The sequence below is a fragment of the Podarcis raffonei genome, chromosome 2, assembly GCF_027172205.1.
Source record: "Podarcis raffonei isolate rPodRaf1 chromosome 2, rPodRaf1.pri, whole genome shotgun sequence".
Taxonomy (NCBI): domain Eukaryota; kingdom Metazoa; phylum Chordata; class Lepidosauria; order Squamata; family Lacertidae; genus Podarcis; species Podarcis raffonei.
Genome location: NC_070603.1, coordinates 120294624 through 120310423, shown reverse-complemented (window position 1 = coordinate 120310423; position 15800 = coordinate 120294624). Strand labels below are relative to the sequence as shown.

The window sequence follows — 15800 nt, the reverse complement described above, 5'->3', positions numbered from 1 at the left end:
GTTTAACGCCTGTGTGTCAGCATCACAAGTCTTATTATTTTGGTCCAGCGAGAATTATCTATTTGTGTATATCCTCCGTATATCTCTTTCTATAGCTCTGCTTCTGTTTATCTACCGTTTTCCCATTTAACAAAAATCCACAGGAGGATTAACCCTGGTCAGATGCCAGTAGAAAAAGTAACAATTATTATCATATTATTTGTAACAATGATTTATTGATTGCCTTAAATACGATTGCCTTCTATGGCGAAACTTACCAGAAGAATAAGGAATCAAAATAACATTTTTTTAAAATAAAAGAATGGAAATGGTTTATTGAATATTTACAGATACATTGTAAACAGATAAAAACATTGGTAGGATTATTGTAATAACCTGCAGTTTCATACGAGTATATATTTAAAGAAGATGAATAAATGAGCAAATTAAGTTAATTTGGATATGCAGAAGATATTAAAAATAAATTTAAGGAACCGCAGAAAGAGGGGGAAGAAAGTCAAACCTTGAAATATGAAAATGATTGTAAAATTATTGAAATGTACAGTGGTGCCTCGCAAGACGAAATTAATTCGTTCCGCAAGTTTTTTCTTCTTGCGAGTTTTTCGTCTTGCGAAGCACGGTTTCCCATAGGAATGCATTGAAAATCAATCAATGCGTTCCTATGGAGACCGTCCGGGGACAGAGGGGAAGCGCTGCGCGCCTTCCCCTCTGTCCCCGGACCTGTTTTAAAGCAAGGGAAGGGGCAGCGGGGAGAATTGCATCTCCCCGTTGCCGCCCCTTGCTTCAAAAGAGGTCCGGGGACAGCGGGGAAGACGCACTGCGCTTCCCCACTATCCCCGGAGCTTGCGGGCCAAGCTTCGTTTTGCGAAGCAAGCCCATAGGGAAATGCGTCTTGCGAAGCGGCTAAGAAAACGAAAAACTCCTTCGTCTAGCGAGTTTTTCGTCTTCCGAGGCGTTCGTCTTGCGGGGTACCACTGTATAAACATGAAAAGTATTTTTAAAAAATAACTGATTGCCTTCTAAACCACCGTCTCAAGGCAATTTATATAAAAAATGTTTTAAAAAGCAGTTATATACACAAAGGCAACAAATAAAAATAAGACTAAAACCGTAACAAGTGGACACCCATTTATTTATCCAGCTCGAAAAGGTGGAAAATGTCCCAATTCCCGCCCCCCCCCGAAAGGGATGCCATTCCACAGAACACAGACAGTGACACTAAAAGCCCCATTCTGGGTGTGTGCTTTGGAGATCTTTGGAACCTGCAGGAGAATCTCTGCTGTATATCTGGGACTGAGCAGAACAGGGACTTGCATGTGAGTACAAACACCTTGAACTCAGCCCAGTAGCAGATTGGTAGCAAGTGCAAATCCCACTAGCAGGCTGTTCTATGCTGGCAGTAGTTTCCTCCCACAAGCCTGACATGGATGGCACTGTGGTCTAAACCACTGAGCCTCTTGGGCTTGCTGATGGCAAGGTTGGCGGTTTGAATCTGTGCAACAGAGTGAACTCCTGTTGCTCTGCCCCAGCTCCTGCCAACCTAGCAGTTTGAAAGCACGCCAGTGCAAGTAGGTAAATAGGTACCACTGTGGCGGGAAGGCAAATGATGTTTCCATGAGTTCTGGTTTCCATCACGGTGTTCCATTGCGCCAGAAGCGGTTTAGTCCTGCTGGCCACATGACCCAGAAAGTTGTCTGTGGACAAACACCAGGTCCCTCGGCCTGAAAGCAAGATGAGAGCTGCAACCCCATAGTCGCCTTTGACTGGACTTAACGGTCCAGGGGTCCTTTACCTTTTTTACCTTGCTCACACAAGCCACCTGGCTATTGTGTTCTGCACCAGCTACAGCCTGTGGCCCAACCTTCAAGGGTGGCTCTTTGTACAGTGCATTGCAGTAAACTAACCATAAGGGATGTGAACAGATCCCATTATTTTTTTCCAGTGTAGGTGGGACTCATGAGTTTTTTGAAATTTTCATAAAGATTTTATTTTCGTAAAGCTTTTTCTGTTTCATTTTATGATGTACATGAAACAAAGATAGCAGCTATAAGTATAGTGATCAGACGGGATTACTATGAGGAATGATATGCATCAAGCCATTGTGTCCGCGATGAAAGCATTGCGTTGACTGGGTTTGATTCATTGACAATAATTTCTGATCAAATCCCACAAGCCTCTGCACCTATGCCCTTTTTCTCTACTGCCATTTCTCTATGTCTGACAAACCCGTATAAGCATTCTAGGACACAGACCAGTTGCTGCACCAGGCATCCTAGGCAATAAAGTTAATAGGTTACTTTGATGTAGTTTGTTAATCTTTAGATAGATCTTAGGGCCAGGAAGAGAGTGCAGGAAGAGAGTTCACAAAGAGATGGTGAATACTACCCTTCCTTCCTTCCTTTACTGATCTAACTTTGTCCCACGTGGGGTTTTTTGAAATGCTCAGAGGAAATCTGATTGGTTCTTACGAACACTGTGTAAAAAGTTCTTTTGTGAATAAAACGACCTGGGCCAAGGGGTGGGGAGAGAATTATTATACACACTCCTCCCAAAGTCTTGCTGGTCAAGCCTCGTGTGTATTTTATTAATCAGAGTCCAATCCTTCTTGCTTTGGGAACGCTACATAGAACAGCAGATGAAAATTAGGATATGAAAAGCAAAACTATAGAATAGGCACCTAGACTTGTACATGGGTTCAAACAGCACAGTCCAAGTGAATAATATTGGCATTATCTGATGATCAAGTATATCTTCGGATTTGCCAAGCTTGTGATAACAGTTGACTAGCAGATGATGGTTCTGTTGTATATAGAATCATAGAACTGTAGTTATAAGGGACCCCAAGGGTCAACTAGTCCAACCCCCAGCAATGAAGTAATCTCGGCTAAAGCATACATAGCAGAAGCCCATCCCACCTCTGCTTAAAAACCTCCAAGGAAGGAGAGCCCGCCACCTCCCGAGGGAGACTGTTCCATTGTCAAAACAGCTCTTACTGTCAGAAAGTTCTTCCAATCCAATAATGGCTGTCCTGGGGGCACCAGAACACGATCATTGGTTTACTCTCTGTAGGAGTTATTTGATATGATTAAAGATCTTCCCACACGCCAACCCTTTCTAAGATGTTTCCCTTGTACGAGTTCTTTACTGTTTAGGAAGGGAGCCCCTGTCACTGAAGTTCTTTCCATACACCAAACATTTCTAAGATTTCCTCCCTGTATGAGTTCTTTGATGCGACTTAAGGGAGCTACTGCACCTGAAGCTTTTTCCACACTCCGAACATGTATACGGTTTCTGTCCTGTATGAGTTTGTTGATGCAATGTAAGGAAGCCACCACGACTGAAGCTCTTCCCACACTCGAAACATTTATAAGGTTTCTCTCCTGTGTGCAATCTTTGATGCAAGGTAAGGCTGGAACTCTGGCTGAAGCTCTTTCCACATTCCAAACATGTATATCGTTTTCCCCCTGTATGAATCCTTTCATGCGAGGAAAGGGAGTCGAGGCGACTGAAGCTCTTGCCACATTCCCAGCATTTATAAGGTTTGCTGCCTCGATGAGTTTGTTGATGTCTAGTAAGCCCATTGCTGCGAGCGAAGCTCATTCCACACTCCAAGCACGTATGCGGTTTCTCCCCTGTATGAGTTCTTTGATGCAACCTAAGGCTGTTACTATAAATAAAGCTCTTTCCACACTCGGAACATGTATACGGTTTCTCCCCTATATGAGTTCTTTGATGCGAGGTAAGGGTACCACTTTGACTGAAGCTCTTTCCACACTCGGAACATATATATGGTTTCTCTCCTGTGTGCACTCTTTGATGTAAAGTAAGAGTTGAGTGACTACCCAATATCTTTCCACACACGGTGCATTCATGCTTTTTCTCCTTTTTGTGAATTTGATTTTCACCACCCTGAGACGTACAAGAGTCACCCTCCGGCTTCTGCTTTCGTCTCCCCTCTCGCCTGCTGCCTCCATCTTGAACCCTCAGCTTCCTTTGTTCTTTGGATCCTTTTGGTGACATTTCTGATTGTTCCCCTTCTGCCAGCATCCCTTCAACATCTCCTGATGGAATAAAAAGGCAAACTGATGAAATGCTAAAGGAGCGTCTTCAGCCCAATCATTCAGTCAGGACACAGAGATTCAGGTCCCAGGGCCTTGTGGCAGTTCCCTCACTGTGAGAAGGGGAGTTACAGGCAACGAGGTGGAGGGCCTTCTTGGTAGTGGTGCCCACCCTGCGGAACGCCCTCCCGTCAGTTGTCAAAAAAATAACTATGCAACTTTTAGAAGACAACTGGAGGCAGCCATGTAGCGGGAAGTTTTAAATGTTTTATTATACTTTATTATTTGTTAGAAGCCAGCTAGAGTGGCTGGGGCAACCCAGTCAGATCCGTGGGGTACAAATAATGAAAGTATTAATATGGTATTATTATTTATTGAGTTTATATACCGCCCTATACCTGGAGGACTCAGCGTGGTTCACAGAAAAGATCACATCATATATAATCAGAATAAAAACAACCCAATAACACTCCCCAAAAAAGAGCCACGTTTGAAAATGACTATAGGATGTCAAAGATATCTAGCAAAAACCTGGTTGAAAAAAGAACATGTTTGCATGGCACCTAAAGGTGTATACCCCTTCATGGATCACTGCCTTGTCCTGGTGAAGGGGCTTGAATAACTCAGCTATGACCTATGCCTTGCAGGGCCACCTAAGACAGACAGGTCAGCCAAGAGTTTAGACTAAATGTGATCCACCTGGAGAAGAAACTGGCAACCCACTCCAGTATTTTGCCATGAAAGCTCCATGGACATAAAAAAGCTTTGAGAGGAAAGTGAGTTTCCAAGGCATGCTCTGATTCATGGGCTCACAGAGAGTCGGACACGACTAAGACGACTAAACAACAACAAAGGTGTATAAGGAAGGCGCCAGGTGAACTTCCCTGGGGAGAGCATTCCAGACAGACAGCCACTGCAGAGAAGGCCCTGTTCTCGTGTTGCCACCCTCTGGACCCCCTGAGGAGGAGGCCCACGAAGGAGGACCTCAGGATACGGCTAGGTTCATATGGAAAGAAGCAGCCCTTGAAGTATTGTGATCCTGAGCCATGTAAGGCGTTATAGGTCAAAACCAGTACTTTGAATTGAGCCCGGAAACTCCATGATAGATAGATAGTTTATTACGGCCATAAGCCCATATTCAATACATCATACAGCAAAACAGGTAAAAAACAGGTATAACAAGATAAAATTAATTAATTAAAATACGTTTAAATCAAGTACATCTCAAACCGTAAGTTTCTGAGTTTTATTAAAATAAGAGCAATATAGCGCTTAAATATCAAATTATCAGTATAAATCAATATTATTTATGCAAAGTCAATAATCATAAAGTAATCCATTTTCCCTGTTATAAGCTAATACTGTTATCAGAAATCTGGCAACAGAAAGGGACCTACTCGGATCAGAATCTTGCAATAAATGTGTTAGCTGTGTTTGCAAGGAGTCACCTGAAATTTCCAATAGTAAAGGGGACAAAAATCTGATCCGAGAAACTGAATGTAGTGAACAACAGAATAGTATATGTTGTAAAGATTCTATAGATCTATTATCACATACACACACCGCTGAGATCTGACCATTGGAGAATCTATTATTCAAGACATTGGAAGGAAAGGCGTTAAATCTTGCCTTAATAAAGGCATATCTGTGGGCCGCTACAGACAAAGAAGTCAAATAAGATGGTATCTGCTGTGAGGGCACTATGCCAAGATTTAATGGTGAGCAAGTGCCACTACCCAAAATGGTGTTTTGTTTTAGGTCAATCTCCTCAAGTTTTTGGGTGAGGGTTTTTTTTGCTGTGGCTAGGTCCAATTCCAATAATTCTGGTGGAGACAATCCATAGGTCACTACTTTAGAATGGATCTCTTTTGCCCCTAGGACGGGAAAATCATCTCTCCAGAGACATTGGATCAGATACAGATTCGGGAGTCTATGTCTTAGGGACAACCAGTAACAAAGGCTGCGCCTCCAAAGAGTATTTTCTAAAGATGTAATTTTTAATTCTAAGCTAATAGCTGCGTTACTAACGCACTGAGGAAGTTTTAGCAGTCGTCTTAGAAATTGATTTTGAGTTACCTCCAAGGGCATCAAGTTTATTGCGGTCCCCCATAAAGGAACAGCATATGCCAATGTTGCAATTACTTTAGCTTTGAATACTTTCAAGGCGGATGGAACATGAAGAGCCCCGTCCGAAAAGAAAAAGCGCAAAAGCGCAAAGGATAGGGCCTTGGCCTTGTTTAAAATATGTGCAATATGCGCCTTCCAACCCAGATTATATTGGAGAAAAACTCCCAGATATTGAAATTTATAGACCTGTTCAATAGGTTTTCCATCTAATTGCTACTTATAGGATTTCCGACTTTTTGAGAAAATTAGTACTTTTGATTTAGATTGATTTATAGTGAGGGAATTTGTTTTACAATATGAAACAAAGAGTTTTAATGCTCTCCTGAGGCCAATTCTTGAGAAGGATAAAATCACAGCGTCATCAGCATAGAGTAATAATGGGCAACGATAGTTTGCGAGACGGGGGGCATGGATGGTTTCCTGAAATTCAGCCAATGGTATCCTCATGTCACTAATGAATAAACTGAAAAGAAAAGGAGCTAGGATACATCCTTGCCAGACTCCTCTGTTGATGGGCACAGAGTTTGTGAGATCGCCGGCTGGGGTTATTCTCACCCTAGCAGCCGACCCCTCATGCAGCTGGATTATTAACCATAAAAGTCTTCTATCAATTCCCCATCGGGCCAACTTTTCCCAGAGTAACCTTCTGGGGATGCTGTCAAATGCAGCCTTAAGGTCAATAAAAGCCGCACAAAGTTGGCCTCGGTTTGAAGAGGAATATTTCCGGGCTAGATGGTGCAAGACTAAAACATGGTCCGTAGTTGACTGGTTTGGTCTAAATCCTGCTTTCTCGGGGCCTATCAGTTTCTTTTCTTCAGCCCAATGGGTAAGTCTGTTCAGCTGAGGCCGGAAACTAATTGCTAGCCAGTGCAGTCGGACCAAGATGGGGGTAATATGCTCACCTGCCTTACTCCGGTGAGCAACCTGGCCACTGAATTCTGCACTAGCTGAAGTTTCCAAACTGTCTTCAGAGGCAGCCCTACGTATAACACATATCTGTATCTAACCTTGAAGTTACCAGAGCATAGACAACGGTAGATAGGCTATTCCTGTCCAGATAGGGGTGTAGCTGGGCTACCAGCCAAAGGTGATGCAAGGCACTCCAGGCCATCTGAGCCTCGAGCAACAGCAAAGGATCCAGGATTACCCCCAAGCTACGAACCTGCTCCTTCAGAGGAAGTGTAACCCCATCAAGAGCAGGCGACCTTCCAGCCATCTGCTCTAGGGAACCACCCACTAACTGAGCCTCACTCTTATCTGGATAGAGCTTCAATTTGTTGGCTTTCATCCAGTCCATTACCGAGGCAAGACACTGGCGGGAGAAGGTGCTCAGGGGTATCAGTAGTAGTAATAGTGGTAGTAGTAGCATTAGCCTGTCTAAGTAAGGCCTCAGCCACACTTGGAATTTTAATGTGGACTTGAAGTTGCTTGTTTCTCCTTTTTTAAAAACCTCTTCTGCCCAGAACTCCTCTTGCAGAAATTGCTGTAGTTAATTGAAACACAAATGTTTTAAAATGTGTGTGGTTTTTTTTTGGGGGGGGGGTTATTGGGTTGATTTTGTTTATGTTTTGATTATGTACTTTGAGGTTTTTATATTGCAATTTTATCCTGTGAACTGCCCTAAAGCCTGTGGGTATAAGGAGGTATACAATTTTAATAAAATATAATAAAATCAGGCCGGATAAAAATTATTACAGGTTCCAGGGGGGAGCCCCTGAAGAAGGTTTCCCAATGCTTAAGGGTTTGCCTTGACCCCAAGCCCTATGGGGAGCCCAAGGAAGGTCCCCCACCTGCCCAAGTTGGCCTGCAGGGAGGAGAGGAGGAGAAAGATCTGCCCCTCCATGGGGAAAAGATGTCCTACCCCCATACAAAGGGGGAAAGCCCTATAAATGCATTATTTTAGCGGAATTTTATACAGAATGCATTCATTATGGGAAATGTAAATATTTGGGGAAATACCCTTTGCAAAAGCGTGTCCATTAGGCGAGATCTTCACCAAAATGCTGAACAATTTTCAAGAGGTTTTTAAAAATAATAACGTGAAAATCTGGATAAATTGACGACGAGAAAAAGGAGACGCAGAAAAAAACTTACATTAAAACGGTTTGCCTAACAGGGTTTTTTTTTTAATCCCTCCCCACAACTCCCTCCAGCAGCACCCCCAGTCTCTCCCCCCGTTTTAATACATAATAATATGGCGCACCTCCAGCGCCTCCGCCGGGAAGGAGAGCCGCCGCCATGTTCGGCATCTTCCCCCACAAAAGCGGGACAGGAAGCGGAAGCTGCTATTCTCCCGACAGCCCTTTTCTCTCCGCTCTAGGAATCTCAGCTCTGTTGCCGCTGCTCTTAACCGTTTCGGAGCCGAGCGGCAGGAGCCTCTTGGCTTCTCCGGACAGAGAGCGAGGAGAGGCGCTGGTCTCGCCTCCGGAAAGCCCCGCTGAATCAACTGCGCGGGCGACCCAAAAAGTTTTCCAAACTATTTTAAAAAATATGTATTTTTTGTTTTCAATTTTCAAAATAACATTTTTCCAAATTTGCCATAAATGGCTTCCCCCCCTTTATTCTCCTTGCATATAATTATATTTCTCCAATTAATTTCAACTTCCTTCCCCCCTCCTAATTCTATTCTTGGTTCATAAATGTTACATCAAACCTGCTAATGTTTTGACGTTTTTACAGATTCTCTAAAATAGTCTATAAAGTTTTCCTATTGTTGATTGAATTTTTTCTCATCTTGGTGCCTGATCTTTACGGAAAATGTAGCCATTTAGGCATAGTCAATCATCTTTCCTTTCCTCTTTCTTTGGGACCTTTTCTTCTTTCCACATCTGGGCTAGTAGCATTCTGGCTGCTGTAGTCGCATAAATGGTCTCCTTTGCTTCCTTGGCAATTCTCCTCCTATTACACCTAGTAAAAAAGCCTCTGGTTTTTTTTAAACAAATTTAATTTTAAGAATTTTAAAAAGTTCATTGTATATCATTTCCCAGAAGCCCTTTATTTTTTTACACGTCCACCACATATGAAAAAACAGTTCCTTATCCTTACATTTCCAGCATAAATTAGAGATATCTTTATACATTTTAGCAAGCTTTACTGGAGTCAAATACCATCAGTACATCTTCATATAATTTTCTTTTAATGAACCACAAGCCGTGAATTTTAAAATCTCTTTCCACAGCTTTTCCTATGATTCAAGTAGTAAATTATAACCTATGTCTTTTGCCCAGTGTATCATTACAGCTTTAACCTCTTCATCTTTCGTCTCCCATTCCAACAGTGGTTTGTACATTCTTGATAACAATTTCTCATTATTTTCTAATAATTCATTTTTGAACTTTGAGAATTCCTTCCCAAAGTCCTTCTCTTTGTCACCTTTGAATATGTCATTTATTTGGCACTATTGTAACCAATCTGTTAACAGAGCTTTTTTATCCTCATATTCTTTCACCTTTAATTTGTTTTCTACTTCTGTTAACAGATCATTGTATGTTGCCCAGTTTTGTGTTTACCTCTTTTTACAGATATGGTTTCTAATGGGGAAAGACACAAAGGTGTCTTGTTCTCTAATAAACTCTTATATTTGTCCCATACTTGGTAAATTGATTTCCTTATAATGTGGTTCAGGAATCCCTTGTGCACCTTTGTTTTCTCATACCAAAATTAAGCATGCTAACCAAATCTATTACGTCCTTCCAGATCTGATACTTCAGTATTGTTTAACTGTATCCATTAGCCAATCACGTGCAGCCCATTGTGTAAATAATGTATATAAAGCAGATACTGTGGGGGAACATTCGTTCCTCCTCACCACTATGAGCTGAATAAAGAGCATGAAATCCACTCTCGACTCCGAGTATATTTCACACCTTATAAACAATAAAAGAACAATTCTGCATTTGTTATCTTTTTCTGTTCTTACTTTAAAAAAACAAAACGAAACAAGAAATCAGTCCCTGGGGAGAAGATGCTCCATGATGATTAGTAGGCCCTGCTTAGTGAGGCCTTTGCAGGAGACATCCAGGGCTGGTTGTTCTCCACAGCAAAACAAAAGAATTGAGGAGCATAGAAAGGCGTGCTTCTTCATTTTAAAAGCACTATATGTACCATTTATTTTGGTTGTGCAGGTCACGAGAGTCGTGGAGCTCTGCCGCCGCCGATTTACCATGTTTTCCAAGTCCTGGGGAGGGACAAGCCCCGCTCTCTGACCCCTGGCCACCTTCCTCTCTGTTTTCAGAGATTTCACATCCACGCTGAAGTGTCTGCTCTGCTCTTCGGGGCTGGAAACTTCCCTCCCCCCCAAAAGGGACAAATGAGATTTTCCAGAAGTTGTACTTTGCACCCAGTGGTCCCAACCCCACCTTCAGAAAAGGGCAGCCCAAATTATCGAGGGGATGGAGGAACTCCACCGTGCAGAAAGGTCGCGGAATTGGGAACTTTTTAGTTTAGAGAAAAAGCAAGTAAGAAGCGACACGATTATAAAATTGTGCATTGTGTGGAGAAAGTAGGTAGAGAAAAGCTTTTTATTTCTCCTAGCGCTAGAATTCAGGGGCGTCAAAGGAAGCTGAATGGTGGAAGAGTCAGGATATATAAAAGAAACCCTTCGCACAGTGAGGAATTAAGCTATGGAACTCACTGCCACAAGAGGCAGCAATGGACTGCTGTAATAGAGGATTTGAGGAACCATTAAGGAGTACTCTTTGGGTTCAGTCAGTCAACCGGCTTGTAAACTATGCTGTTTGCAATGTGCATTTTATAGTTGGCTTCACTTAGCAATGTTTTCTTTTGAAATGTTCAAGTTGTTGTTGTTTTTTGTTAACTTTGTGTTAAATATGTATTCTGTAGTCGACCTCCTTTGTAATGTTTTATTTTGAAAGATTTTAATATATTTTAGTTTCCTGTTAAATATGTTGCTTTGACTGTATACTTTATATTTGACATTCTTCAGAAATGTTTGATTCTAGATTGTTTTATTGATGTTAAATATGCAGTAAACCGCTTTGAGATTTTTTAAAAAAATATCAAGCGGTATAGAAATGAATAATAATAATAATAATAATAATAATAATAATAATAATAATAAAAAATTAATTTGGGGGGAAGTCTAGATGGCATCAGTGGACCTCACTACTCTCCCTTGTCAGTACTCCCTCTCTCCTTATGCCCCAAACTTGCTGGGCCCAATTTCCCTAATGGCAGAGGAGCTAGCAGCTTGGCTCCCTCTCCTTGCTGCTTCCACACATTTGGAGAGGGCAGGTGAGGAAGCAGACAGAGCTAGAAAAACAAAGAGGAGCCTGGCTGAAGGGAACTTCCTCCCGAGTAATACTAATTTATACCCCTCCCACTTGGCGGGATTTCCCCAGCCACTCTGGGCGGCTCCCAACAGAAAAATAATTAATAATTTATTATTTATACCCCGCCCATCTGGCTGGGTTTCCCCAGCCACTCTGGGCGGCTTACAAAAGAATATTAAAATACAATAACCTATTAAACATTAAAAGCTTCCCTAAACTAGGCTGTCTAGCAGATGATGGTTCTGCTGTATATAGAATCATAGAACTGTAGTTATAAGGGACCCCAGGGGTCATCTAGTCCAACCCCCAGCAATTAAGTAATCTCGGCTAAAGCATCCATAGCAGAAGGCCATCCAACCTCTGCTTAAAATCCTCCAAGGAAGGAGAGCCCGCCACCTCCCGAGGGAGACTGTTGCATTGTCAAAACAGCTCTTACTGTCAGAAAGTTCTTCCAATCCAATAATGGCTGTCCTGGGGGGACCAGAACACGATCATTGGTTTACTCTCTGTAGGAGTTATTTGATATGATTAAAGATCTTCCCACATGCCAACCCTTTCTAAGATGTTTCCCTTGTACGAGTTCTTTACTGTTTAGGAAGGGAGCCCCTGTCACTGAAGTTCTTTCCATACACCAAACATTTCTAAGATTTCCTCCCTGTATGAGTTCTTTGATGCGACTTAAGGGAGCTACTGCACCTGAAGCTTTTTCCACACTCCGAACATGTATACGGTTTCTCTCCTGTATGAGTTCTTTGATGCAACGTACGGGAGCTACTGCACCTGAAGTTCCTTCCACACTCTGAACATGTATACGGTTTCTCTCCTGTATGAGTTCTTTGATGCAACGTGAGTTGGCTACCGCGACAGAAGCTCTTGCCACACTCCAAACATTTATAAGGTTTCTCTCCCGTGTGCAATTTTTGATGCAAGGTAAGGCTGCAACTGTAGCTGAAGCTCTTTCCACACTCCAAACATGTATATCGTTTCTCCCCTGTATGAATTCTTTCATGTGAGGAAAGGTGGTCGATGCGACTGAAGCTCTTGCCACATTCCCAGCATTTATAAGGTTTGCTGCCTCGATGAGTTTGTTGATGTCTAGTAAGCCCATTGCTGCGAGCGAAGCTCATTCCACACTCCAAACACGTATGCGGTTTCTCCCCTGTATGAGTTCTTTGATGCGACTTAAGGTGGCTACTCTGACTGAAGCTCCTTCCACACTCTGAACATGTGTACGGTTTCTCCCCTGTATGAGATCTTTGATGCGAGGTAAGGGTACCATTGTCACTGAAGCTCTTTCCACACTCTGAACATGTATACGGTTTCTCCCCTGTATGAGATCTTTGATGCCTAGTAAGCTGGCCACAACCACTGAAGCACTTTCCACACTCTGAACATTTATACGGTTTCTCTCCTGTATGAGTTCGTAGATGCAAGGTGAGGGAACTACTTTCACTGAAGCTCTTTCCACACTCCAAGCATTTATACGGTTTCTCCCCTGTATGAGTTCTTTGATGCGACTTAAGGGTGCTACTTTGAGTGAAGCTCCTTCCACACTCTGAACATGTGTACGGTTTTTCCCCTGTATGAGATCTTTGATGCAAGGTAAGGGCACCATTGTCACTGAAGCTCTTTCCACACTCTGAACATGTATACGGTTTCTCCCCTGTATGAGATCTTTGATGCCTAGTAAGCTGGCCACAACCACTGAAGCACTTTCCACACTCTGAACATTTATACGGTTTCTCCCCTGTATGAGTTCGTAGATGCGTAGTAAGCTGGCCACATTGACTGAAGCTATTTCCACACTCGGAACATGTAAATGGTTTCTCTCCTGTATGTACTCTTTGATGTAAAGTAAGAGCTGAGCGACGACCAAATTTCTTTCCACACACTGTACATTCATGCTTTTTCTCCTCTCTGGGAATTTGATTTTCACCACCCTGAGACGTACAAGAGTCACCCTCCGGCTTCTGCTTTCGTCTCCCCTCTCGCCTTCTGCCTCCATCTTGAACCCTCAGCTTCCTTTGTTCTTTGGATCCTTTTGGTGACATTTCTGATTGTTCCCCTTCTGCCAGCATCCTTTCAACATCTCCTGATAGAATAAAAAAGCAAACTGATGAAATGCTAAAGGAGCGTCTTCAACCCAATCATTCAGTCAGGACACAGAGATCCAGGTCCCAGGGCCTTGTGGCAGTTCCCTCACTATGAGAAGGGAAGTTACAGGGAACGAGGCGGAGGGCCTTCTTGGTAGTGGTGCCCACCCTGTGGAACGCCCTCTTGTGAGATGTCAGATAAATAACTATACAACTTTTAGAAGACATCTGAAGGCAGCCATGTAGAGGGAAGATTTAAATGTTTTATTATGCTTTTATATTTGTTAGAAGCCAGCTAGAGTGGCTGGGGCAACCCAGTCAGATCCGTGGGGGTACAAATAATGAAAGCATTAATATGGGATTATTATTTATTGATATGGGATTATTATTTATTGAGTTTATATACTGCCCTATATCCGGAGGACTCAGCATGGTTCACAGAAAAGATCACATCATATATTATCAGAATAAAACCCAACCCAATAACACCCCCCAAAAAAAGAGCCACGTTTGAAAAAAACTATAGGATGTCAAACATATTAAGCAAAAGCCTGGTTAAAAAAGAACATGTTTGCATGACACCTAAAGGTGTATACCCCTTCATGGATCACTGCCTTGTCGTGGTGAAGGGGCTTGAATAACTCAGCTATGACCTATGCCTTGCAGGGAAACCTAAGGCCCTGTTCTCGTGTTGCCACCCTCCGGACCACTTGAGGAGGAAGCCCACGAAGGAGGACTTCAGGATACGGCTAGGTTCATATAGAAAGAAGCAGCCCTTGAAGTATTGAGATGGTACTTGAAGTATTGTGATCCTCAGCCATTTAAGGCTTTATAGGTCAATACCAGCACCTTGAATTGTGCCCGGAAACTAATTGGTAGCAACCTGGCTGCTGAATTCTGCACTAACTGAAGTTTCCAAACTGTCTTCAGAGGCAGCCCTACGTATAACACATATCTATATCTAACCTTGAAGTTCCCGGAGCATAGACAACGGTAGATAGGCTATTCCTGTCCAGATAGGGGTGTAGCTGGGCTACCAGCCAAAGGTGATGCAAGGCACTCCAGGCCATCTGAGCCTCGAGCGTCAGCAAAGGATCCAGGAGAACCCCCAAGCTACGAACCTGCTCCCTCAGAGGAAGTGTAACCCCATCAAGAGCAGGCGACCTTCCAGCCATCTGCTCTAGGGAACCACCCACTAACTGAGCCTCACTCTTATCTGGATAGAGCTTCAATTTGTTGGCTTTCATCCAGTCCATTACCGAGGCAAGACACTGGCGGGAGAGGGTGCTCAGGGGTTGCTCAGCGGATAAGCGGTAATTGACGGATAAGCGGCTTAGCGGCTTAGCGGCTAAGCGGCAATTTACAGATAAGGAGCTTAGCGCCTTTCAGAAAAGGCAAAAAAAAAGGGAGACCTTGGAAAAAAATTCGTTTTGCGAGACAGCCCCATAGAAAACTTCGACTTGCGAAGCGGAAAAAATATCGGAAAGCCCTTTCGTCTTGCGCGTTTTTCGTTTAGCGGGGCATTTGTCTAGCGGGGTACCACTGTAATAGCATTAGCCTGTATAAGTAAGGCCTCAGCCACACTTGGAATTTTAATGTGGACTTGAAGTTGCTTGTTTCTCCTTTTTTAAAAACCTCTTCTGCCCAGAACTTCTCTTGCAGAAATTGCTGTAGTTAATTGAAACACAAATGTTTTAAAATGTGTGTGGGTTGTTGTTTTTTTTTGGGGGGGTGTTATTGGGTTGATTTTGTTTATGTTTTGAATGTGTACTTTGAGTTTTTATATTGCAATTTTATCCTGTGAACTGCCCTAAGGCCTGTGGGTATAGGGAGGTATACAATTTTAATAAATTATAATAAAATCAGGCCGGATAAAAATTATTACAGGTTCCAGGGGGGAGCCCCTGAAGAAGGTTTCCCAATGCTTAAGGGTTTGCCTTGAGCCCAAGCCCTATGGAGAGATCAAGGAAGGTCCCCCACCTGCCCAAGTTGGCCTGCAGGGAGGAGAGGAGGAGAAAGATCTGCCCCTCCATTGGGAAAAGATGTCCTACTACCATAAAAAGGGGGGAAGCCCTATAAATGCATTATTTTAGCGGAATTTTATACAGAATGCATTCATTATGGGAAATGTAAATATTTGGGGAAATACCCTTTGCAAAAGCGTGGGCATTAGGCGAGATCTGCACCAAAATGCTGAACAATTTTCAAGAGGTCTTTAAAAATAATAAGAT

At 42.8% G+C, this 15800-nt stretch overlaps 2 protein-coding genes across 4 annotated transcripts in view; both read right to left on the bottom strand.

Moving 5' to 3' along the window:
- Positions 1 to 987: 987 nt before the first annotated feature.
- Positions 988 to 15794, bottom strand: LOC128409466 (zinc finger protein 239-like). 3 transcript variants are annotated; one of them, XM_053379982.1, is made up of 2 exons: positions 15719 to 15794; positions 988 to 4061 (listed from the first exon to the last, which is right to left on the bottom strand). In XM_053379982.1, the coding sequence occupies exon 2, from the start codon at positions 4045 to 4047 to the stop codon at positions 3199 to 3201; it is 849 nt and encodes a 282-aa protein (XP_053235957.1). In that variant the 5' UTR covers positions 4048 to 4061; positions 15719 to 15794; the 3' UTR covers positions 988 to 3198. The 3 variants fall into 3 exon arrangements, with proteins under 3 accessions (XP_053235957.1, XP_053235955.1, XP_053235956.1); XM_053379980.1 differs by lacking the exon at positions 15719 to 15794 and adding an exon at positions 8389 to 8495; XM_053379981.1 differs by lacking the exon at positions 15719 to 15794 and adding an exon at positions 7976 to 8161.
- Positions 10692 to 15800, bottom strand: part of LOC128409505 (zinc finger protein 11-like) — an 18613-nt gene continuing 13504 nt past the window's right edge. Inside the window, exon 4 of the mRNA XM_053380029.1 lies at positions 10692 to 13313. Within this exon, the coding sequence (XP_053236004.1) occupies positions 12118 to 13313 (1196 nt within the window). The 3' untranslated portion in view covers positions 10692 to 12117. The remainder of the gene's footprint in view (positions 13314 to 15800) is intronic.

Bases quoted from the DNA above. Each gene is read 5' to 3' on its own strand.
- LOC128409466 (XM_053379980.1), bottom strand. From the start codon at position 8,434: ATGCCGAACATGGCGGCGGCTCTCCTTCCCGGCGGAGGCGCTGGAG. The intron at 4,062-8,388 runs GTGCGCCATATT...TTATTCCATCAG, and splicing joins TCCCGGCGGAGGCGCTGGAG to GAGATGTTGAAGGGATGCTG.